The sequence below is a fragment of the Neoarthrinium moseri genome (genome assembly GCF_022829205.1).
Source record: "Neoarthrinium moseri strain CBS 164.80 chromosome Unknown scaffold16_Wmoseri_CBS_16480, whole genome shotgun sequence".
Taxonomy (NCBI): domain Eukaryota; kingdom Fungi; phylum Ascomycota; class Sordariomycetes; order Amphisphaeriales; family Apiosporaceae; genus Neoarthrinium; species Neoarthrinium moseri.
Genome location: NW_026055130.1, coordinates 418,301 through 443,389, shown reverse-complemented (window position 1 = coordinate 443,389; position 25,089 = coordinate 418,301). Strand labels below are relative to the sequence as shown.

Genomic DNA, 25,089 nt, shown 5'->3' with positions numbered 1-25,089 from the left:
CCACAATCCCTTTGACATACCCTTCGCTGGACAAGACCTTATTCAGCTAGAGGACAACAAGAAAGTATCGTGGTCAACGGCCCTTCACTTTAACCGCGCGCCGAGACCACTTATGAGAATGGAACGAACCACTGAGTCTTCGCCCAGATGGCAGATAGATTTTCTAATTTTCAGGTGGGTCAAGATCAAGAAGTTCGAGCATCATGGCCAATCCTGCCGCTCAGGCATGCCTTATCATGGTATACTTGGAGGCAAAGAAGACAGTTGACACGTTCCTTTCCACAATTTCTGGCTTGATTTAGCTCCTCGCTATATATCTCATGGTCATTACTGTTGAAACAATGAAGGCTGATGTACTTGAAGAAATTGGCCTTGCTCAGTAAGCTCCGCATTATAAGATGTTGCTAAAAGGTTCTCCACACCGTCGAAGTATTGTCTTGATCATGAGTAAAGCTAAATGGGATCGCTGAAAGGCATGGTGATGCGCGAGACCACATTCATCCTTCCGGCGCCTTTGCCCGTATTCCTATGTGGTTTGGATCACCAGGCCATCTGCTCGTGACCTTCGATCTACACAGAAGCATCAGACCTAGATCACATAACTTCTCACTCAGTTGCTGGCTAGACATCACGCTTATCGAATATAGTCGCAAAATATAGGCCAGATTACTACACTTGCAGGAGTGGGGCTTGACTTTTACTTCGTGACAAACATGTTACCAGATATCCCAATCCTGGCGTTCGACAGAACCTAGTGTATACCACGGTTTTACTCTATCGGATATCACACACACACTGCTAGTCCTCAAAAATTGAAATTTCGTGTGCTTCTGTTATTAACAGTTGCATTGCATTGGAAGTATGCATGCCTCTTCGAAGCTCCATGCAACTGCAAACTGCACGCCCAAACCGTCAGGAGCGAGAAACGCGGCCACCCAATCGGTGCTATCCCCGAGCTTGGTCTGCCGTGCCTGTGACGTCAAATTGACCCCCTCGTCTCTAGTACAAGCCTTTTACGGATGCTGCTGCCTGAACACGGAGAAAACCAAAGCTGGGCACTTGGGGCACTAAGTTCACACCGGGACGACGCGATATCTCGAAGCTAGAGCGTTGGCTAGCGGGCGGAGATAGAGTTGCTCAGTAATCGGATAGTAGCGAGAAATTCCAACTAGGTTCAGGCCGCTCCCCTGTCCAGAGGCAGGCAATGGCACACGGTAATTGCTCTCTTCTGGCATTCCGAGCATGTGTCAACGACAGTATGCTCTACTTCCTTTAGACCTCTCCAGCAATGTCGCTCGGAACTTGGCTTGCCACAAGGTCGGAACGCTTCAGTCCGCCTAGGGTGAACAAAAATCTCTTGGTATCATTACAGTATACATGTGTAAGCATGAGTAAACCTGCACCGGCCTGCCAGTGCTCGATGGTGGTAGGTATCCGGAGGTTCCCTTATCACAGGTGTCGACCCAAAATTGACTCCCGCATTGCCGCATTGCTTCTGGTAGCTTCATCCCTGTCCAAAACGTTGGAGAAATGAAAACAGAAAGTGAAAACTGACGACAGGGGTGGCGCCCTTGACCTAAGCCAGATAGACGAGCTGCGAGATCTGGAACCACGCTCGATTGAAACGCAGATCCGAAAGCGAGCTGGTTCATCCCATTTTACCCTCTACCCCTGACTGGCTTGGAAGGGGTGCCACAGGCCGCACGCCAGAGAGGCTAGTTAGAGTAGGTGGGAAAAGCAAATATAGCACCGCATGTACGTGTGAACTCTGACGTTGCAAGCAAGCATGGGGCTTGCTTCCATTGGTGATCTCCCCAGCTCGGGAGTCGGTGCTCAAGACCCTCCGAGCCAAGCGAGCGAGGCCACGGGCCCCCTGGCATGGCAATCCCATCCTGGTCGTGGTGTGGGTGGTAGGCCAGATTCGATGCGAGATGGCACCTGGCCAATCAGCATGCAACGGCCTCGAAGGCCGACGACCATACAAGTGCCTCCAAATTGAGCCCATCCGTGAAGGTTGTCCTCGACTCCTCGCCACGTCCCTCGACAGCTGCTTCTATCGACCAGGATACGGAGCACGCTCCGGCGATGTGGTCGATTAGGCGTAGTGGGCATGCGGGGATCATTCATTCATTCATCCGGCAATCTTCGGGCTGACAAGTTGGACGTCTGGCAGGGAAGTGTTGCGAGTCACACGAAGGACGACGTTCCTTCGAGGACCGTGTAAGGCCGCATAGCTAATAGGGAGGAGCTCACCCCGCGGGGCGGAGGAGATGCGATTGGGTGGCAAGGGGCCATCCGCTCAGGATGTAGGTTGCAGTGTTGAGTGACCCCCAAATGTCGGTAAGCCCAATTTAAAAAGTGATTTCGGAGACTCGTCCTAGGTGGCGTGGAACAGTGCTGTGGTATGTCACTTCGCGGGTCGAGGAGAGCAGATACTGATCAAATGCTACGTTTTTCTGACAATAGTAAAACACGATTATGGGCATTAAGAAGATATTGGGAGTAGTTCGCAATTATTTTTCGTATTATCGAATTTTTTTTTCATCTGCCATCCACATGCCACCGAAAGACCGTGGTTAGAAGTGGCGCATTTGACCATGGGAATTTGCCATTCTGGCTTTTCCCATTTTTCGTGGCATGTATGCTGCCTATCTCTCACGCCCGGGTCAACCATCACTGGTGCTCTGTACAGCCATGTTCCAGGTCTGCAGATCTCAACAGTGTAGGACCCTCCCCACCTGAACAGCTAATACCGCTCAGGTTCCCCAACTCTTCGAAGGTCTCCGGGCTTCATAAAAATATCCCGTAGAGTTGCCTTCGGTCGTACCGTGTCTGTCTCAAAACAGCTGGCTACGACTCCTAGACTTCCAAGCACCGTGGGCAGAGAGGGAGCACTAGGATTAGATAATAACAATAAAAAAAAGGCAAACAAATTCCCGTTTCATATCGTCTTCCAGACATTACCAAGTGTGCTCATACCGGCGACAGGGCCGGCACCCGTGAAACAAGAATAACGAATCTCGTAGATCCCTGGAAAGCCACTTGGTTTTGAGTGAGTAGTGAAGCGAGACTGAGCAAAACGAGAACGCCAAACGACCAAAAATTCCATATGCCCGCGCAAATGCATCAAACCCTAATAGGTCGCTAATGCGTGGTATCATCAAGAAACGGACTTTTCAAAATCATTCCCTCATATGCTTGGGGGCAAAATAGAAATCATTGCTCCGAACCAAAATCAATCAGATTATCCCAGGTGTTCTCGTTCATCCCGCCAGCAGGGGTGCCCATGGTGGAGAAGTTGTCAAAATGACCCGTGAACGACTCCACTGGGGAGAACAGAGACTCGTCGAATGGCTCAAGGGAGTCTTGGGGCGAGGCGAGGTCGCCAGCAGGCTCGGGGATAGTAGAGGTGTGCAGGCTCAGCTCGGGCTTCGTCCTCTCTGGGTGCTGCCCAAACATCTGGTAAGCCGAGGGGTTGCCGCCGAAAAAGAACGGCGCCATTGGGTCGCTTGGGTCGACGTTGGCCATACCGAGCATCTTGATTTCATTCGGAAGCTCGGACGTGAAAGACGATGTGTTCTGGTTCAGTTGAGGATCAAAATTGGGGAACGCCTGGGCTGGAGCCTGGTACGGCGTAGATCTCGACTCTGGCGTCTCCAATGTGGCGGAACCGGGAGACAAGGCCGGTGGGGATGATACTGAGGTGCCGCGCGCAGTCGTCGTTGAGCTGGCATTGGTAGCCGTGGAAATGCGTCTGTCCATGCCGAAGACTGAACTGTCACCGTGGGTGGTTGGCGAAGGCATGGTTGGGGAGGTAGGACTGAATTGGGCGTTATTGTTGTTGTTGTCCATCAAGGGTGTCATGTAGACGGACGAGTTGAGTTGCTGCTGGTACGCCGCAGCTGTTGGGAACGATTCGCTGAACAAACGGTTGACCTCGTTGTACCTTGCCATTGTCGCCATGGCAGCCTGCGTCGTAACGTAGGCATTGACCCGTTGGTTCATGGCGGGCGAGTTGGTTTGGAGGTGCTGCGTCAAATACCTGAACTGTCTCGGCAGATCATCCTCTTCCTCCTCGTACATCTCCTCCTTGATGACAATCTCTTCGGTGACCTTGAGACCCCGGCCCGTCCGCCTGCGGTGGATCTCGGATGCCATCCTGGCGGACTGGACTCTGGCCTCCAGGCTTCGGTCGGCGCGTCTCGACGCTGCGATGTATGCTCTCTCCTGGTTCTCTTCATGAGATCGCTCGGTCTAATTTTGATCGGTTAGAAACGAAGCCGGACCCAAAGTGGTCCGTCCCAGCGCGGAGACCGGGAAGAATAGGAATGCAAACTTGCCTTCTGCACCTTAACCGGCGGGATTCGCTCGCTGGCAGGCATGGCTTCTTTGGTGGACAAAGATCGTTTACCCATCGAAAATGCGCGATGACGAACGAGATCGAAAGAATAATTGGGGTGCAAACGCGATCGGTGGTCGTTTGTGCTGTGTATGAGGTAATGGAACGGCCTCAAACTGCTTGTGCGGAAGTTTCTTGTGTCTGGGTATATATGTCGATCGATTCCGCAGTCTCTCGAGGTCTAGGAACCTTCGGTGCTAGAGACAGCGGGGTATCCGGATGTTCCAGATGGCAACAGCGTTTGGTATGGCTGTGCTGTCGTCTGATTCAGTGGTTGGCTATAAGCCCAGTGAGACGTCCTGTAGGTGGCTGGCGGCGGCAGATTCGCAAAACATGCAGCCAGCTATTGGCGTGTGGTTGAGGCGCGGGTAGTGTGTGTCGTTAACCTGGCGAGCTTCGCACACTATGTATGGTAAACTGGCAGTCCCGAATGGCTGGTGGGCTTTGTTTGAAATGGCCTATGGAAGGGGGTGGTGAACCTGAGTTGTCCAGATGCTTAAGATGCTATAGTTGGGAGTGACAAGGGTCAAGTGGTTTTGGAGAATGCGAACAAGAACGACGGGACATGTACGCGCGGAGCAGACGGGGCGCAAAACAATATATATCAGTGCAGGCCCAAGACACAACCCCATGGAAAGACACATTGGTGTTAGGGGAGGTACAAGCAAAGAGGGGTCAGAATGCCATAGGTTTCCGGGCCTGGGTTGACAGAACGGCATGCGTCTGCAAGTACTCAGCAACCATTTTCATCGATCAACCATGTGCTGAGCTGATCCCAGGTAGTTCGATGCGGGAATGCTGGCGGTGGCGATCGATCGCGATCAAGAAGCATAGGCTCGCTCGGAGACCGGCTGCGCGGCGCTAGCAGTCTGAGGTGCCGCCAGCGAAAGAGGCAGTCCCACGTCCCCCATGGCAGATAGCGGCCTAGGTACTGCTAGTACCGTAGTAGGCAGCGCTGCGCTGCGGCACCGCAGCCTGGCCAAAGCTGCCGACCTAGCTGGCTCGCCTGGGTGCCGCCCAACCCAGTCTAGCGGCATCTTGCTTTTGCTTTGCATTTTTTGGAGAAGCCAAGCCCTACCTCCAAAAAAGTTAGGCCGGGGCCTTGGATATGCGGGCGCAGTCGTGGTGCGGTGGTGCATCCAGACAAAGCCAGAGGTCGCCTATACTTCCGGGAGGGTGGCAGGCCGCGTGGTGTTGTCGCCGCGAGACCCGAAGCAGCAAGGTACCTTCTACCCTCGACTGCATGACTAACCCCCAATAATTGCCTAGGTCACAGTCGTGGGCATCCAATGGTTGACCAACCCCAAGTCTTCCGCACCACCCGGTGCTATTAGTCCTGAAGTCTAAGAAGCGATAGTTCCCCCTCAGAAGCAAGGACACAAATGGCCGGTGGCAGCATTTTGGGCTGGCAACTACAGTACCTTGGCTGCTTGGTCAGGCTCGAGTATGTCTTCCCCACATGCATAGAATTCACTCCTGCTCACACAGGGCACAAGAGGCCCTCCGCAGAACAAACGTAGAAAAGCTGTAACAGTTACCTCATTTTGTGGTGCTTCTCCTCTTCGACTTGTCCCACTTGATTTCTACATGCATTGTGACCACGTTTCCCAACGAGAGCTGAGTTCCCACTCACTGTCGGTCGCTCCCGAGTTCAGCCTCTGCTTCGCCGGCCTTCTCGTTCGAGCTTAGACACGCTGAAATGCTTACCGTTTCTGGCAATTGTGCTGTGATGCTCCTCCAGTACAAATCTACCCCATGCGCCGCCCTTTTCTCCTGCAGTGAGGGGCCCGCCTCTTATCCCCGATAACTACACATTCATCGATTGGCAGTCCATTCCTCGATTGCCGAGTCGCCAGGCTCCCTGTAACCTGTGTGCCTTTCGTGTAACAGAAATCGGTCTGGTTGCAGCGTCGAATAGGATCCCAAGCGGCCGCCTACGCATAGAAGCTTTCGCAGACGCAGGCCCCGTACCGATGTAGCTTTGACATTAGGACGCGACTGCCCACCTTTTGTTTGCAAGGATGGCCGACGCATAGCCAAAAGTCTATTCCTCTACCTGGACGCTGTGGCAGCGAGGCCCATATAGCAAGTGAGTGAGTGGCATTTGACTTCCGGGTTTTTAGTCCCCCTGCGCGCTGGCCTGCTTCTCCCCTCGGCAGCATGGGAGACGGAAACAAAACCGATCTATTTGCCAAGATACCGTTGAACCCTACTTATCAAGCTACCTGGGTTAGGGCTCACTTCATTTTGCTGTGTCTAAGGGAACGCGCTGCCTCTCGTCGTATTGAATGACGGAATACTGATGATTCGGCCATGCTTTGGAGCCGCAGGGCCTGCGAGTTCAGCTCCAGGGCCTAGCAGTCTATATGCGTCGTCTACGTAGATTCAAGAGTCAAGGACATATGCAAGTGCTTGTTGGTTCAGCTTCAAGGACCCCAGAAGGTGCTATCGACGTCGAATTGAAGTCGCCATTTCGTGATTTGACGATGGACTGAACCAGGTTGCTGGGGCAGGGCTGGGGGCTTGCCTGCTCTCATCAAATTGTGGAGATTGGTAGTTCACCTTTCTGAGACTGCCAACTGCTCCCGCTCCAGAGCTTCGCTAGGTTATAGGTACCGGGTTTGACCAGGCTGCCAGGCCATCCTCGCGCACCGCCGCGAGCGCGTCCAATGCGTAGCCCAGGGGGAATCAGATCAGATTGGCCTGGCCGTAACTCGTAAGTGGCTCCCAAAATGGACATTGGGGGATTTCCAGACAGGTGGGACCACGTTCCTGTGGGACAGGAACGTGGTCCGACACAGAAACAGCAGCCGACCATCCGACGGTGCCTGATATCTGGGTCGTTAGTGCGAATGTCATTGTTTCTGGGCGCTCCTTGACAAGACAGAACTCCCGATCGCCTCGGGAAACTCGATTTCTGACATCACTTTCTGCAGTGCGGAACTACTGCACAGCAGGAAGACCCAGCGTGGCCTAAGCCCTGTCGTTATCCTTGCTACCGCCTGTCGTCGCACTAGCGTCGACGGAGCATTCTGTCCGTTACCCCATCTCTCGCACTCCGAAACTCCAGGAGTACATGACCTCTTAACAATTTTCCAATTTTCTCAATTCCCTTCGGCGTTGATACTGGCGTAAATCTCGGGGTCTCTGGAGGAGGATTGCCCCTCGGCCTTTCTTATTGCTGTATCTTTGTGTGTGGAAGCCAATTGGATCGCAACCGTGAGGGCACGTTAAACATGTCGACAGTGTTACTGTGTTCATCTCAAATTTTGGCATCCTCAAGTATGCCAAGCTTTGGAGGGCGGGCATTGTTAGGAAATGGTGCGGGCGGGCCCAAGGCTATTGTGCCGATCGTTTCCGAAGGAAGATTAGCCAGCACATCTGCCAGGTCTGGTTCTCTCGAAATCCCATGATTGAGAACATGGCATTTTGATGTGGCTCGTGCGTGGTATGACATCGCGATGAGATTATTCGCCTCCGTTTACTATGTGCAACGTAATGTGGCCCGGCAACCCGAGCTATCTCCTATGGGTGTAGTTCGGCCACTCGTCTTCCCACGTTTTCCATGGCATACCCAAAGACATGATTCGCGGAGGGAGCTCCGGCTCCTGAGGTTCTGGCCTTTTACTCCAGATGCCGGCCTCAACTTGTGTAGAGTTACCATCTCCAAACCGTGCTATTTCCGAAACATGGCAGTGATTGGCGTACGGAGTACACTGCGGTCGCAAAGTACCTTTTGCTCCTTTGGCCTTATCTTATTCGCTTATCTTTAGCAAAAGATTGAGCTCCTATTTCGATCGCCTTTGCCGAGCTGACTAAAATTGCCTATTGACTGAAATCCATACCAAATATGCCGCAAATAGTCTTGTGTAGCCTGGGGATATCTGAGATCTCAGGGAAGAGAACTGCCTATCACGCTTCATACAGATCGCTAAACGCCGAGACACGGTTCCTGACGCCTCTCGGCCAGCCGAAGAGATTATTAATCCAAGAGTGTGACAGCAAATGAGCGTTCACGCCAGTAGGAACGGCCTTAGCTTGCATATATGCTCGAGTGCGTAGTAGCTATAAGCATGCCTGGTGCGGTACATCTGCGACTCTGTTAAATTTTCTTCCGAGCTCAAATTCGCCATCAACCACCAGCTAGTGACTGACACTGTGACCAAGGAGAGCTTCAAGCATATTATTTAGTAACATTTCAGAATCAAATGCTGCGTGCGGTGGTAATCACGAGGTACCGCGGCACGCATGCCTCTTCATTAGAAGGATCACTCGAATAGGCCACTATTGCGAAGCTAAGCAAAACCTAAAAACTCCCTGGGGCTACCAGCTTCCCTGATAATATGCACCTGGCTAAACCAGACACTCTGCCAATACAATTTCACTCGGCTTCCCAGTGTCGCATTACCCTTTCAATACCAGTGATAGTGTTGTCCTGTTGGCCAGCGAGATGTCCGTCCCAACAGGACTAGACTTCATTTCTAATTGCTGGTTGCCTTCCGCCCAATGTGTGCCCATTATCATTCTCTATGACCAACCTTTCTCTCTTTCTCGGTGGCTCAAACAAAGCTATCGACAATGCCCTGCGGATGATAGTCGTTTTGACGGCGCCCCACTCGAGACGGCTTTGTGCCGCGTCGTCGAGATGGGGCTGTAGCCGACGTTCGGATCGTTGCCACCATTGGCGAACTTACTCCTGAGTAACTACCAGGTTCACTGGCAATTCTCTTACATACAGCTCCCAGATAGAGTGATACTGGAAGACACGCTGGTATCACTGAGCTGCATTTGGTCAATCGCCCAGGCCTTACAACCCAAGTAATATTGCCGACTTTCGCAAAATTTGATTTTATGACCTAGATATCGCTGGCGGCTATGATAAAGTGGAATACTACCAAGAAGATGCGCTTTTATTTTGCGCGATAAGGCAGATCGAACGGCATGGCCAAGCTTTGAATCGATCAGGAGGGACTCGTAGGCACCCTTAGACGGAAGCTGCGCACTTAACCCCGAGAGCGTGGTCAATTGGGCTCTTCATTGTAGTTGATCCTAGCATAGATGCATTCTTTCGAAGACATAATGGATCGGGAAGGGGTAATCATGCCACTCTGTACACTCCGATACGTACTCGTGCGATAGCCGTTTCGCGCTGGAGCTTATATTTGGCCAGTCACAGATCAACTGGCAGTCAACGTCATGAGTCTTTTCCCACGCGACGATTGCCGCCAAAAATCGTTATGTTGAGCTGACAATTACCTCGTTAGCATCGGGAAATGGTCTTAGTGTGATGTCGCCCAATACACGATGTCTGGGGTGGGCCGGGGGGGCTAGCCATCGCCGATGTTTCCGACGCTACGCCTCGGGCCGCATCGAGGATCTGCAGCGTTCCAGATGAGATTAAACCTTGGCGGTTGAATCCCTTGAAGATTATTGAAAAGCTTTGAGGCCACGGCCGCGGCTTTGAGAGGGCGGCTGAGGGACGACTGCACATATCAGGAGAGCGTAGGTTCTGTACTGTCGTCAGAGGCGTAGGCTAGTGCAACGGCTACGAAGAGGTAGCGTTCCGGGCGATTGGGAATCGATGCATCCAGACCTGAAGGACGATGCCACTGGACAGGAGCTGATGACGCAGGCGTGCGAGGAGATACTGGACAGCATGCAAACTGCAGTAATTCCGAGCTAATGCACAAGGTGCTGTGGCAGATGCTGAGAAACGGCAGACTTACCGTCCATAAGGAAACCACGGGCAAAGGTAGAATGGACACCGCGATGGCCTGTACGATTCATCTTGACGGTCACGGCCAATTTGCTTCGAGGGAAAGTAGCGCCGAGAGATCGTAATCATAGCCTTTTTTAATTTAATTTCCAGTTGGACGCCTTTCTTCCTGTGACTCAAGTTGCTGATATCACACGCGAAGTAAAGTCTGGCTTAAGGCCTGTAGTCTGTTTCGAGCCCAGTATACTGTATCTTAAGGACTGGCACCAAGACGGACCTCAAATATGCTAGACACGGTAGTCGATTGACTGGTATCGATTGGCTATCTCGTGGTTATTCCATCAGCTACAAACCACTTCACTGGTAAACTCGATAGCCAAGACCATGATACTTCAAATTATATCCATTCAACCTAGTCGATTGGGGAACTGTTGCAACTGATATGACATCAGCAGGCAGATTATTTTGTAAGGCGTCTATTGTGGACCAACTGGACGGCTTTAAGTAACTTGGATCCTACTACTCAAACGATTGCAAGTCATCTCCCCTGGTGCCATGAGAAGTTTCTACGCATGATACTGAGCCAGTGATGTATGTATCTGCCGCGGTCTTGTTGGACTCGCATGTTCATTTGGCAGCTCGCGGATTGAGAGTAGCTGTCTTGTGGAGTAACTTGGGTTCCAAAAAATATAGATGGTTGCATTAATTGATCTGGTAGATAGATATGTAGGGGCTGAACTTTGGCGAGAGAAAGGACAAGAACACGGCCTCCCGGTATTCGCTGGCCAATGTCCACGTACGCGATCAACCGGTCGCGCTGGGCCGTGACCCACCCCTCTTGTTTCCAGCCATTTTCCTGGTGACTGCGCTTATAGTAAAGTGAAACCATTATAGAAAGAACCGTTTGCCGTTCTTTGGCATCTATGAAGTCGAACTACCGATGCCGAATGTGTAATCTTGGCCACTCGGCCCAATTCCGACCTCGGTATTTTGTGGAGTCGGGACGCCCAAATGGGCAATGCTCCGGAGTGGCTGACAGGTAGGATTTAGGCACCGACGACGTTGAAATTCGGAGTACCGCACTCACGGTGTTCTGTTAGAACTTGCATTTAACTGAGACCAACGCATGAATGATTGATTGTTGAGTTTTCTCGCGAAGTAACCTACTGAGACACGGCCGCACAGGAGGTGTCTGATCATCCGTGACTGCGGCTGATCATAACTGGAAGAAGCGGAACGAGGTGAGGTGGCCAAGTCATAAGACCACGTTGCCAGCACCTGAGAACATCACACCTGTTTTGCAGGTTATCAGCTATATTTGAAAACCGAAGACATGGTTAACAACAGTCACACAGCCCGACAGCTGGATTGGGATCCTGAGTATGCCGAATGGCGGCGACCCTTCGGCGACATGACCCGTGTGCCGGTGTACAATACGGTCCTAGAGTTTCGCCATTTCAGTGACACCATGCTGCGCGCCGTGTGGTCTCAGCTACCAGAGCAGCCTACGATCCAGCGGACGGTGCATAAAGTAGCCTCGCATGACGGCGTGGAGATTGATATCACCCGCTTTGCAACGGCTGAGCAGACGGCGAGCCAGGACCCTCTGCCCGCATGGTTGTATTTCCACGGCGGTGGCATGGTGGCTGCGAGTGTCGATATTTTCGCACCGCAAATCGCCAAGCTGGCTGCGGACTCAGGTGTGCAGCTCTTCGGTGTCGAGTACCGTCTCGCGCCGGAGCATCCAGACCCGACGCCAGTCGAAGACTGCTATGCAGCATTGAAATGGATCTCTGAAAACGCAGCCGAGCTGAAAGTTGACCCCAAAAGGCTCGGGCTCATGGGCGACAGCGCCGGCGGTGGACTAGCAGCAGGAACCTCGCTCTTGGCCCGAGATCGAGGACTCAACCCGCCCTTGGCTCGACAGATCCTGATCTACCCGATGCTGGATGACCGATCACTCCTAGCCATGACGCCTCAAAGCGCACTAGCATCTTTTGCTACAGTTCCTTACGAAAGCCTCGTGCTATGCTGGGAGGCGTACGTGGGAAAGGACAAAGCAGGGAAGGCCGATGCGCAAGTGAGCCCATACGCCGCTCCCAGTCGCGCAACGGACCTCAGTGACTTGCCCGCTACCTATATTGACGTTGGAAACCTGGACTTGTTTCGGGACGAGTGTGCCATGTTTGCCGCGAGATTGGCAGCTGCCGATGTGGATGTCGAGTTTCACATGTTCAGTGGTGTGCCCCACGGATTCGAAAGTGCTGCCAACATCGGCATCACGAAAAGAGCATATGTGGGAAGATTGAAGGCTATGACAAGTCTATAAATATTGATTAGATGTCAGTGAGTAGCGTTTAAAAGAGTGATTTACACATTTCTAGGAGATAGGTAGTAGACACTTCCCAAACTACGCGTTGCAGTTATGAGCAAGTCTATTGCCTCCCTTTGTGTTTATATCCATAATCCCGCGCGTCTTTGCCATCGCTCTTCAGTTAAGGCGTAGATGTAGCTCACAATTTGCAGTACGTTTGGATCATTGCAGCGCCATCGCCTATAGCGCTGTGGCAGACCTTGCAGTTGCGGTCTTCCTCTCTATCGAATGGAATTCTACCTCCATAACTACCCACGTAAGCAACATGCTCCACCCAGAAGATATCCAGAAGCCCTCACGAACCCACGCGAACTTCCGGCCTTCTCGGAAATTGAATCACGAACCAGAGTACAATTTGTTGATTGCGCGGAAGGGGGTGTGGTATGACAAGCAAGGGATCGGCCCGTGATTCAGAGTTCATTTTTCCTTGAGCGATGAGGGAATCAAAGGCTACACTATATTGGTAGAGCCGATGACCAGGGAGGGGTCATCATACCCGGCATAGGGTGCTTGACCTTCAACTCTTCTAAGAGATCATTACCTAACAAGAATAAGTCTAAGATAGCTAGAACAATCTGTTTAAGCGCACGGATGGAATAAGCAAGAACGTTAAAAGTCTTGTTGGTAGGCATCTGCGGTGATGAGAAGCTATCATGATTGCGTAGTATAAAGAGGGAGAGTCAGCAAACAAAGTATATATGAAGGGGTAGCACATGTATTTCCTTTTTGAAAAAGGGCTCGGGCAATCAACGAGGGTCCAAGTCGGTAAGAGATTGATACGACACCTCCATCCAAGGTCGTTTATGGAGGGCAAGAGGATACAGTCAGTGGTTTGTTTGTTACGGCATCACTACCTGTCTGGCCTCAATGTACGCTCAGGTGTCTGATGCCTGCCGCGGACGCGCTCCTTCCTCTGACGCGCAACCCAGGAAGGAACGCGCGAACAACCGCGCACCACGTCATGTCACGCCGATTTTGTCTCAACTTCAACTTCAGCTCTTCCACCCTACCACTTCCAGCCATAGCTGGACGAAACTTCCTATGTTGTGAAAGCTGACTTCATAACTCGTCACAATGCGGTAACGCGGGTACATTGCTCCCATGACCTCTCCATGACAGACGGCACAGCAAACCTGGACTTTGAGCTTTACCTGCCAGCTTCTCCTCGAAAGTCTCATGCATGGCCGCCAGCGTGCCCGACCTTTCGCACCGGCATTGGTCGAATTGGGTTCAGCCACTGGACGATTCGCCAACGTCAGCGAGCCGCTGTTGCGCAACCCGAAGTCATGATGATCCGCAGATTTCAACATGGTTGGCACGCCTAGACCATGCCAAGTACACGGCTCATCGAATTCAATCCTCGAACAAGTCGCGAAAAGCCCATCGAGGCAGACAAGCACAAACTGCCGACCATAGAATTACTAGTATTTCCAGCACCCAAGGACATCAGACGTTCGACTTGCTTGCAGTCTCTGCTGTCGCGATTGAACCTCAAAGACGTCCAAATCATGCAGACCGAACATAATAGATGGCTTCGAAGCGAAGCTCGCCTTAGTCTTGGGCTACGGTATATTGCATACGCTGGCGTCTTTGCTGGTTGTCGTCTGGACTTGATCGTTTGAGTCCTCTCAGAACCTGATCTGCACCAGTTCTCGCGATCATTCCAAGTCAACCCTTCAGCACAGGGCCTCTGTCACGAAACACAACAGGTCCTACGGCGTGCAATCCTCTCGAGGCGTCTTCGTCATCAAGAACCTCTCTGTTTCCAGGGTGCGCCTTCACGCACGCGTCGCCCACACGACACCGTACAATCGCCGCTGTCGCCCATCCTGCGCATGGACCACATCCCATACAGTTCAGCCACTCCGCTCTGGGCTCGCCGTTGACACTATTTCCCGGCCTGCCAGCCAATGACCAGAGCACACCCTTGCCTGCCAAGCCTGCCGCTTGCATGCAGACTCCATCCCTGCTGGCTAGGCCTCCCTCGAGGACCCACAAACACTCCAGACGGCCTCTCCACGCTTCATGGACACCGACAAGCCTCACCGACCCAACAACAGCAGCACCGTCTGGTGTGCCCGGTTGGAATCCCCAATCGGCCTGGTTAGCTCAATCGGTAGAGCGTGAGACTCTTAATCTCAAGGCTGCGGGTTCGACCCCCGCATCGGGCTCAATTCCCGATGCACTCTGGTTACCAGAGTACTTCGACCTTTCTTTTCCCGAATTTTTGGGACAAATAATGCGCTTTTTTTAGCCGGGGCTGCAACATGTCTCGTTTCGCAAACTTTTGCCTATGCCTCCAAGTCGCAGTGGCAGGACTGGTGGGCGCCGAAGACGCTGGAGCAATTTGACACAATTCTTTGCTTCAATTTCCGAAATTCAGAGATGTTTCCTCATCGAGCCAGTGGCAGCTGACAATAGGGCCTTTATTATCAAGGAAAAGTCACCAGCTTCAGACAGCACGACACCTACCTCGAACATGGGTGACTGGACTTGATGAAAAGCCTTCCAGCGATGGTTCAGATCGCATTTCATATTTCATACAATATCTCGACGCTTCAGGTTGTCGGGTTTGTGGTACACTGAATTCCTGCTGAGATTTTTCTGAAAGTCGATTTAGTCCACGCGCTGGTTAAAAAGGGGTTTCATTACTTTACTTTACATTCACTGGACTTCATGTTTTCAGACCGTGACTTCAAGCTCTAGAGGAGCGTCAACGTATGATTGACCAACTGTAGTAATTCGTACGGACATTCAAGTCTCAATATTGCCTGCCAAGAAGAATATACCAGTGTTTCAATAACTACAGACACGAGACCGTATGTATTTTTCTATCCCTTTTGCACAAGGCGACGAATACACTGCCATGCCTAATTGCCTGTATTTGCTTCCGCGCTCTTCGCTCAAAACCTTCTATCATTCCCGAGACACAAGATCTTTGCCAACACCTTCCAATGCCTTGACTAATCCCTCCACCGTCCCTGGCAATGTCTGGCAGTTGACCACCACTCGGAAGAAACTGCCTCTCTCCCCTGGCGAATAATCAACCATGAACCCCCGAGCAACCAGCCTCCTCACCATCTCACTCGTTCTCCTCGTGTTTTCCGCCTTGTCCTCTGCCACCTGTCCACCCGGCGCGTAGTAGAAACACACCTGCAGACACGGCGGCGGGTTGGACGACACGAGCTCAAACTCGGGATGCTCTTGGATGAGCGTCGCCAGGTGGCTCGCCATTGCAAACGCGTGGTCGACCTGCTGTTCGAACCCTGTTGCACCGTAGTAGATCCACGCCAGAGCCAGCTTCAGGGCGTCGCCCCGGCGGCCGCACTGCAGCGTGAGGTCCGCCAGGTCCCAGAACTCCTTCTCCTCGGCGCCCTCGTCCTCGCCGTTCTCGTGAAACAGGTAGCCCGCGGGAAGGGTGTTGGCGCGGTGGAAGACGGACACGTCGTTGGTCAGCAGGAACGAGCATGTCAGCGGCACGTTCATCATCTTGTGCGGGTTGACGGTGATCGAGTCCGCGAGCCCGGCTCCCCCGAGCTTGTGCCGCTGCGCCGTCGAGAAGACGGCCGAGCCACCCCACGACGCGTCGACGTGCATCCAGAGGCCGAATTCCCTGCAGATGGCCGATATGTCCTCGAACGGGTCGTACGACCCCAGCACCGTCGTGCCGGCCGTCGCGTTGACGTACAGCGGCGTCTTGCCAGCGTCTCGCGCCGTGACGATGGCGTTCCGCAGCGCGGACGGGATCATGCGGCCCGAGGCATCAACGGGGATCGTCACGACGGATTTCGAGCCCAGGCCGATGGTGGTGGCGGCCTTCTCGACGCTGTAGTGCCCGTGGGCGCTCGTGAAGGCGACAAAGGCGTGGGCGCCGTTGCCGTCCGTCTTGGTCGCTGGGTACAGCGTGTTGCGCGCGATCACCAGCGACGTCAGGTTGGACGACGAGCCGCCCTGGCAGGTCACGCCCCCGGCGCGCGGACCGGTGAAGCCGAAGAGCTGCGCCAGGCTTTTGGCGGTGCTCTTCTCGATCAGCGTCAGGGCCGGCGACACGGTGTAGATGTGGACCTGGCATCTGTGTAAGTGAGTCTGGCTGGGGTAAGGCACCAGGGGCAACGGGAAAAACGTGTCAGGGGGGTACTTGCATTGGTATTGAGAACAGAAAGAAGGAGTTCTGAAACCACTCCGACCTAGAAAGGTAGAAAGGACCGTTAGCTACGTTTATTAGAAAGCCAGATGTGGTGAAAGACCATACAGCGTTGGTGCTCGAGTACAGCTTGTCCAAGAACCCTTGGTCCCAGGTGTTGACACTGTACTTGAGAACTCCTTCAATGGTTTCCAGTAATCCAGAACGTCCCCTTCCCTCCTTCTGTGGCAGTGAAAAGGCTAGACGCTCTACAAGAGCCTTGGGCGAGTGAGCTTCGACCAGAACATTGCGAGACGTAGCGCCGTTAGTCTCAGCGGAGGAGGTGTTACTCCCCGTGGCCCTCGTTGATGCTGCGTCGTCTGCCGCCTGTATATAGGGTGTGATGAGAGACTTGACCGCGTCGATGAGCTAGCATGCAGGTTAGCTGGAGTATTGAATATCCACATGGCCAGGGTCCTAATCACATCTTCTACTTCGGCTGCTCGGTTTAGGGTCGTTTTGGGGGTGGCCACACCGTTCAGGCCGTTGGTAGCGGTTGGAGGGATCGCCATGGTGCTAAAGGAAAAAAAGGACAAAGCGGCAACGAATTAGAGAGAGTCTGGCTGAGGTGTATAACTCTATAATCAACGGGAACCAAGCATCAATAGCTATACTTCAAAAGCGGTCGCCCAGGATTCCGTTGCCATCCTACAGAAAATTCTCTGCCGCATTACTTGTTGCGTTGCTTTAGAGCCGATTTCGTCAGTCGGAATGTCCCGAGCCTTTGCCGAGGAAGCTCTCTGGACTAATTGAAAATGGCCCTGGAGCGAGCTGGGTGGTGCTTCGGGTGGGATTAGTCTCGGGCTGCCTGTTTTTCGTCATCTTGTGATGCTGTATCCTTGGTTGTTCTTAGGTTGTCGGCATTGTATGAACGTTGGCTTTATACAGGAGTATACATGTCTCGTCGCACAGACCTTAGACCCTGAGGATCCGGTGAGCAGGGATTGGTGGGCAGGTCGAAAAAAGCAAGTTTCTCTATGGAGCTTCTGTGATGTTTGGTCTATTCCAGCCATGTCAATGTAGACCGGGAACCCATTCGAATTAACCCTATGGAAACTGGCTCAATTGTCTTTTGGCAGATTCTTGTTACGGAGGAGTGCAAACAAGCGTCATTGAACAAGCTCGAGCACAGCTTTCCCACTCTAACCGCCACAGTTTGGTCACATTCCAAACTTGTCCTGCTATGGGTTTTGAGGCTGCCCTATCACGTTTCATGAGACACTGTGCTTGTGCGATTTCAAACCGATCTTGATCTCATAATGCTCATCTAACTCATACACGTGCGAGGCTACGGCCTCGATCCGCAGCCGTAGAAAAGTCCACATGCCTTACCTGAACGCCAGATGAGAAAGGTATCATAACGCCGTTGGGTCCCGTAAAAGAATGTCGGTTCCATGGGTTCTTCAGTCCACTCGTTTCTTCGCATCTGCGGCATCAACCCCATTGTGCTCGGTCTCCTTGGGTTTGCTGGACGAGGCCCCGATGTCGCCATCGCCGTCCTCCTCGTCCCAGGCGTCCACAGCGTTCTCGTCCCAGTTGTCGACCTCTTCCTCCAAGGTCGTCGACCTCTCGTTGCCCGCGGCCGACATGACGCCCTCCTCGTGGGCGCCGACCTCCTCCCCTAGCTCCAGGTCGGCCTCGTCCTCGCCGGGCACCGCATCGTATGTCCTGCGGCCCCTCTTCCTCTCCAGCATGCGCTTGTGGTACCAGGAGCACAGGCCGAGGGCGCCGAGGCTGCCGGCGACGTTGGCGACGATGTCATAGAGGTCAAACTCGCGGCCGTTGGGCAGCCAGCCCTGGACGAACTCGGAGCCGACGCCGCCGACCAGGGTGCAGACGACGAGGGTCAGGTTGAGGGTGCGGCGGCGGTTGGTGTCGATGATCCAGTAGAAGACGATGGTGAGGATGAAGAAGGTCAGGAAGTGCAGCACCTTGTCGTTGACATATGCGCCGAGCTGCAGGGACGAGAGGCCGACGTACCCTGCGAGGAGGCAGAGCAGGAAGAAGACGCCTGGATACTCAAAGTGTCAGTACGTGGTTACAAGTCCTTGTAATGGCTCTCCAGCTGTCGCCCTCGCCCTCGCCTTTCGCTCTCGCTCTCGAGCTGCTCTAGGCTGCCAGCTCCAGCTCCAGCTCCAGCTCCAGCTCTGGCCGTGCCTGGGTGGGAACTGACCTGCAAATGGCAATCGGATGCGCATGGTTCAGATGGTGAGACTCGACTCAGCAAAGTGCTTTCAAGGGTATTATTGTATGAGGAGCATCTTTCAGGGTCTCGTGTGGATATGACAGAGAAGATGGGAGAGAGAAGAGGTGTCTTGTTTGCTCCTCGTGTTCCGTGAGATGCCGTCTGCTGGAAACGGACAGCTCCCACGCCCAACCTAGCCCACGCCTCCACTGGGACCAACTGAAGCAGCTTTCAGCTCCACTGACAGGCTGCCCGGCTTGGGGCCCTGTAGCGATCCGCGTGGCTGGGGGGGAGGCTCCCACAGTGGGGTAGCGTTACTGGGGACCGGGGGGCTTTTGGGCCCTGGAGCCGCCTGGCGAAGCATCACGCTATGGACCTCGCTATTTTCCCTTCCCTTACCCAGGCTTGCCCAGGGACAGAATGGCATTCTCCTCAGTCTCGGATGGAGGTGCCAACTGGTATTGTTGATCTGATGTCCCAATGGCTGAGCCCCGCCTGAGACGCCCGTAACAACTGCTGTAGATTCCGTAGACGAACAGCAGCGTCCAGACGGTCTCCTGTGCTTACGACGTGTCGTCGCAAATCTTCAAACATAGCCTCAGATCAGCTCATCTTTCTGCTTATGATTCCCCCAAGTGAAGTGTGGGGCTCTGGTGCCAAGACCAGGATCTGGTCAGAGTACTATGGCAGAGAAGGGCGGGCGGACAGGCGGACAGGCAGGCAGGCAGGCAGGCAGTCTACGAACTGCTGTTGGTCAAGGGACAGCATTCACAAGGGAGTCGTTGGTGGACGGGATCAAGACTACGCATCAAAGACATTCTTTGACCATTGAATGAAATCCAATCCACTCCCCCTCGCATATTCCATCGCGATCCTGGCTTCCATTGGTGCTGCTGGCAGACCAGCCTGGAAACCAAAACCTACGCACGCGGCTTTGTACCGACACGTGATTCCCCTACCTTAGCCCCAGCACCAGTGCAGCAGACGGCCTTTGTGGAGGGAGGTACACCCATCGGACGCGGGCATGCTGGCCGTCGACAGCGTCCAGGGCAATTGGGAAAATGCGAAAAATTGGCCTTGCACTCTAGAGAGAGCTGCAAATCCGATTCTGTGTTCAGGGTCGCGATAGAAAAACCGTGTGGCCCTGCCGGCTCGAGGACTGGCCGCCGGCCCCAGGTATCCCCAGAGCCAAATGCGGTCATACGCCGCCTGAGGGAAAACTCGCCTGTACCCTTTTCGGCGTTTCTGAGTTAACCACATCCATCAACGACACGCGAATCGCCTCGACCGCATCCCATCGTCGCACCGCCATCCCCATCGATCTCGCCGCCAAACCCCGTCTGCCATCTCTCTCGATGTCGCTCGTTCCGTCCATCTACTTTTAGGCGCCCCAAACGCCCCTGAGCCCGCGCGACCGCACCACGCAAGAGACCCGCATGGCGCCCGCACGCCTGCCATCCCTATAGCACGCGCAGCGCATCCGCCATCGCGCCCATCATGAACGGCAATCAGCAATGGACGCCCTCGTCCGCCCATCACCTCAATGGCAACCGCTCCTTCCACTTCTCCGACGATGGCACCGCCCGCACCCAGACCCCCATCGACAACGCCTCCCTGTCCCAGTCCCAGTCCCAATCCCAGATGTCGATGCCTGAGGCATCAACTTCATCTGATAACCCGGACGACGACCGGCAGCGCGCCTTTTTTCGCGACCTCTATCACCAGGCCGAGGCCAAGATCGCCCATCTCTTCGCCGAGGACGGTTCCTACAACTGGTCCGGCATAGACTCTCTCCGCCGCCCCGTCACCCTCGGCGCACCCCTTCTGCCCCCGACCACCGACCACACCCCCATCGAGGAGCGCCCCGTCAAGCGAGTCAAGCGCGTCATTGACGAAGATGACTACGGCGACGACGACGAGGACGACGAGGACGACCAAGATGACACCCGGGACGCCTCGCCGTCCAAGTCCAAAAGCGCCCAGGCCTCCAGGGGCCTGCTCTCCCCGTCCAAGTCCGGGAGCTCCCCGGTCCAGTCCGTGACCACCCCCGAGAAGCAGGCCGACAAGTCCAAGGACGACACCTCGCAAGGGTCGCAAGACCGGAGCAAGTCGTCTGAGGATGCGCGCAAGAAGTTGGAGGAGGATCGCGTGGCCACCGAGGACGCCGCCAAGCGCAGCTTCCACACCCTCATCTACACCCTCGAGAATGACCGCACGGCCATGCTGGAACAGCAACAGCTCGAGGAGTCCGAGAAGCAGCTCCAGGCCGAGATGGATAAGAACAATAACGGCCAACCCACCAGCGGCGCTTCTGGCGAGAACCATGGCTCGCTCAGCAGCGCGAACCTCGGCGCGTCGAGCCTCACCCTCAAGCACCTCATCGCGCGCATAGACATGAAGCGCGACATGGTCCGCGCCTCGGATGCCGAGCTGCGCTCCCTTATGAACGAGGTGCGGAAAAACCGAAGCAAGTGGGCGAGCGAAGAGTTTGTCAACCAGGAAGAACTGTACGAGGCCATTGAAAAGGTCTTGACAGAGCTGAAGGCGCACACGGAGTACTCAACGCCTTTCCTACAGAAGGTGAACAAGCGAGACGCGCCTGATTACTATAACCGTGAGTCCATTGTGTGAACCATTGCAATATTCGACCAGCCCTGCTCACCATTGCCACCCCTAGTCATCAACAAGCCCATGGATCTCGGAACCATGACGAAGAAGCTCAAGTCTGCGCAGTACAAGTCCAAGTCAGATTTTGTCGTGGATCTCAACCTGATCTGGGATAACTGTCTCCGATACAACCAGGATCTCAACCACCCGCTGCGGCGCATGGCAAATGGCATGCGTAGGGAGGCCGAGAAGCTGATCCCCTTGATCCCCGACCTCGTTATTCGGCCGCGCGCTGAGGTGGAGGCTGAGGAACGGCGCAAGCAGAATGGTGGTGACGAGGACGCAGGCGAAGACTCAGACGATGAGCCCATCATGTCTTCTCGCGGACGTGTCACAGGGGGGGCTAAAGGCACAAAGTCACGCAAGGCTCCGTCTGATCAGAAGGAGGGAACCCCCAATGTCGATCAGAAACCAGTGCTGCAGCTGAATGGCCTCCTGGCCAAAACGGGCAGGGAGGGATCAGAGCTCGAGGGGAGCAATGGCTTCGGGACACCCCCTGTCGGTGGCTCGAACACACCCAGCGGCATCCATGGCATGTCAGGTATCGGCAGCAATGCAGATGCGATGGACATTGACGGCCCTTCTCTGAACGGAATGGCACTCGATCGTGCCCTGAACGAGGCTCAGGAGCAGGCCTTTGAAGACGAGGAGTACAAGGTCTACAAGCAGATCACGAAGAAAGACCGAGCCCATGTTGCCAAGCAACGCTATCAGCTGTTTGGTGGCAATAAACTCAACGTTGATGAGCCTGCACTCCTCCGCAGCAAGGCCTCGATGCGCCGGTTTCTCCGTCATCAACAGCAGGCAGACGCCATTGGAGTGTCCAGTCCTACCCTGGCCGATGGGTCAGCTGCAGGCGCCAAAGACGCCTCCAAGGCATCCGAGACTCTTGCCGAGGGCATGGAAGAAGACGTCGAGCGCGTTGTCCCTGACTGGTACGACCCGCAGAGCATGATCCCCGACATCCACCCCAAGCTCCAATGGGTCGAGGACAATGAAGGGCAAGTGATCAACCAACACGAGGAATTCTTGAGGACCGTCCCAGCCGGCCTGTACACCGCTCCGAAGAGTTACTTGTCAGACAAGCTCGACTCCAACCTACGTCAGATGCAGGAGACACGCAAAACTTGTGCAAAGATCGCCGTCGTCAAGCAAATGCAGATCCAGACCCAGGTAAGATGTACACCATTTGCTCTCCAAGACCTCTGCTCACCCGTATTAGATGTACCAAAACCAGTTTCCCAAGTACGATCCTGAGCCTTTCGTCGAGCACGATATCGAGCCCCACGTCATCTGCAGCGACGACAACATGGTCATGGACCCTCGCGTCAACAGGGCTGCGCTGCAGAGATCGGTCGCCAAGTTATTCTACCACGCAGGATTCGAAGAGATGCAGCCATCGGCTCTTGACGCCGTGACTGACGTCGCGGCTGATTACTTTCACAAAATCGGCATGACGTTCAAGACGTACTTTGAAGCTGACAGGATGGACCCTTCCGCGCTCTACGCACAAGGTGGCGCCAAGGTACAGCCTCGGTTCACCGACGAGGAGGTTCTTTTGCATACCCTCCATGAACATGGCTATAGCGTTGAGGATCTGGAGTCTTATGCAAAGGACGAGGTTGAGCGGCTGAGCAACAAGCTCGGATCCATTCATGATCGCATGAAGCAGCATCTAAGTGACCTATTGCGGCCTGCCCTTACTGAGAACGGTGTAGATGGTGGCGCGTCTTCATTCAACGAAGGCAGCGAACAGTTCGTCAGCGGCGACTTTGCAGACGACCTCGGCGAGGACTACTTTGGTTTCCGTGAGCTCGGCCTCGCAGGTGAACTGGGCGGCATGTTATCTGTGCCTCTACATCTTCTCCACTCGCGGGTACGAACGAACTTCGCCAGCCAGAACCAGGTCGCTGGGCCCGTCGATGAACAGATGTTCGATGACTTGCCGGCTCCCGAGGCAGTTACGAAGGATAACATTCACAACGAGATTGGCCTTGTTAAGAACTTCTTCCTCGCCAAGTTGCACGCTAATGGCGATCAACCCTTGGTGGAAGATGCAGACTTGCCAGTCAAGCAGCAGCGTCCTCGGCCACGCCTCGGCGCTACCGGCAAGATTGTATCACCCCAGAAGCGACCACCCAAGGAGCAGAATGCGATTAACAAGAAAAAGAAGAAGATGGAGGCCGCCGCTGCTGCGGAGAAGGCGAACGCCACCAACAGCAGCCCCGAAAAGGGCAAGGATAAGAAGCCTGTCAAGCCCAGTCCGGTTCCTGTGCCCAATGGCTTGGTTCTCTCGCGACCGTCAGCCCCCGAGATGTCCCGTGTCGAGAGCACGCAGAGCCAAGGAGGCAACAGCCAGGCCGACAAGACCGATACTGGCATGATGAGCCCCGAGAGCATGGAACGCTAGGAAAAGAACCGTGCCTCTTCAGTGTGCTCTGAAGGCTCAGAGCCTATGAACCTCTCGTCTTCGCCGTAGGGGCATCGCGTCCCAGTCGGGACGGCCAAACTGCTAGTCAGCTATCCCATGCCCCCTGGACAACATTAGTCGGCATGTTTTTTTGATTTCAGAAAATTTACTTTGCATGTTTTCTTTTGATTCACGCTTATACCCCCAATGATGGGCCTGGACAGTGTTGACGTTTTTTACTTTTTGTTTCGTTTTTCTGCTTTGATCGCGAGCACACAGAATCAGGACGCGTCCTGGGAAACGAAAAACTTGCCTCCGACAACGCGACTTGACTGATTCCGTATTATTCGATTGTGCCGCACAACCTGGCATCGGCGTTCCCATTTCCCTACTGTCTATCACTGCCGTCCAGTCCAGAGTACGACTCTAATTCTCTTCGGATCTGGCGGCGATTGCATTATATTGAGGCGTGGTCGGAGGAAGGGGCGGAGTTGTAAGGCGAAAACGCGAGTGTCCTACTATACGAAACCGGTCCTGGGCAGACACGAAACAAAAAACTTGCCTGTCGAGGGAATGGATAGCCCACTAGGCGCAGCTTTCTCTTTATTGCGTCGCAAATACGGCGGTTGATATTCTTGGTGTACGAGCTAGACAGGATTCGCGCAGGGAGTACGGAAACGGAAAGGGAGAGGGGGGATTTCACGACGAGGGAGGGCCGGACGTTGACATGACGTGTGGGTAGGTGGGTGAGTGGGTGGGTGCACCGCACTTGTACATATATACCCCCGGGCCAGACTATGTCATATAGGAAAACAGAATACTCGTGCATAACTCAGTTGCGTTAAAATCTGATCAAATACGGTGCCTGGTACTGACTCACTGCCATATCTATATTCCCCGAGTTCCGCGAAACTGAATCCTCTAGCCAACTAATTAATGCAATGGATCATACGTACCATTCAATAAAATCCATGGTGCTGATAACGCAGTCCCGGTATTTATAACGTAAAAACTAGCTGTATCTCCCAGAACTCGTATGTTGAGAAATTCTGCAGGGAAAAAAGAAAAAAAAATTGCCGAGAACCTGCCACAACGTGTACTACGGTGCTGTGAAGTAGGAGGCCCCTCCCTTTCAGAGGGTCAGCTCCATTGTCA

The 25,089-nt window shown here is 53.9% G+C and overlaps 5 protein-coding genes across 5 annotated transcripts; 2 read left to right on the top strand and 3 right to left on the bottom strand.

Moving 5' to 3' along the window:
- Nucleotides 1-3,216: 3,216 nt before the first annotated feature.
- JN550_005360 (uncharacterized protein) lies at nt 3,217-4,382 on the bottom strand (the record flags this gene model as incomplete). The annotated part of the gene is made up of 2 exons (XM_049316978.1): nt 3,217-4,254; nt 4,350-4,382. The coding sequence occupies 2 exons, from the start codon at nt 4,380-4,382 to the stop codon at nt 3,217-3,219; spliced, it is 1,071 nt and encodes a 356-aa protein (XP_049172776.1).
- A 7,066-nt stretch (nt 4,383-11,448) lies between these two features.
- JN550_005359 (uncharacterized protein) lies at nt 11,449-12,444 on the top strand (the record flags this gene model as incomplete). Its single annotated transcript, XM_049316977.1, has 1 exon — nt 11,449-12,444. One exon carries the CDS (start codon nt 11,449-11,451, stop codon nt 12,442-12,444), a length of 996 nt encoding a protein of 331 aa, XP_049172775.1.
- A 2,961-nt stretch (nt 12,445-15,405) lies between these two features.
- On the bottom strand, nt 15,406-17,184 carry JN550_005358 (uncharacterized protein; the record flags this gene model as incomplete). The annotated part of the gene is made up of 3 exons (XM_049316976.1): nt 15,406-16,554; nt 16,742-17,041; nt 17,098-17,184. 3 exons carry the CDS (start codon nt 17,182-17,184, stop codon nt 15,406-15,408), a joined length of 1,536 nt encoding a protein of 511 aa, XP_049172774.1.
- Nucleotides 17,185-18,075: 891 nt separating this feature from the next.
- Nucleotides 18,076-18,870, bottom strand: JN550_005357 (uncharacterized protein; the record flags this gene model as incomplete). Its single annotated transcript, XM_049316975.1, has 2 exons — nt 18,076-18,683; nt 18,846-18,870. The coding sequence occupies 2 exons, from the start codon at nt 18,868-18,870 to the stop codon at nt 18,076-18,078; spliced, it is 633 nt and encodes a 210-aa protein (XP_049172773.1).
- A 1,484-nt stretch (nt 18,871-20,354) lies between these two features.
- JN550_005356 (uncharacterized protein) lies at nt 20,355-23,934 on the top strand (the record flags this gene model as incomplete). The annotated part of the gene is made up of 3 exons (XM_049316974.1): nt 20,355-21,471; nt 21,535-22,697; nt 22,747-23,934. 3 exons carry the CDS (start codon nt 20,355-20,357, stop codon nt 23,932-23,934), a joined length of 3,468 nt encoding a protein of 1,155 aa, XP_049172772.1.
- Nucleotides 23,935-25,089: the final 1,155 nt, after the last annotated feature.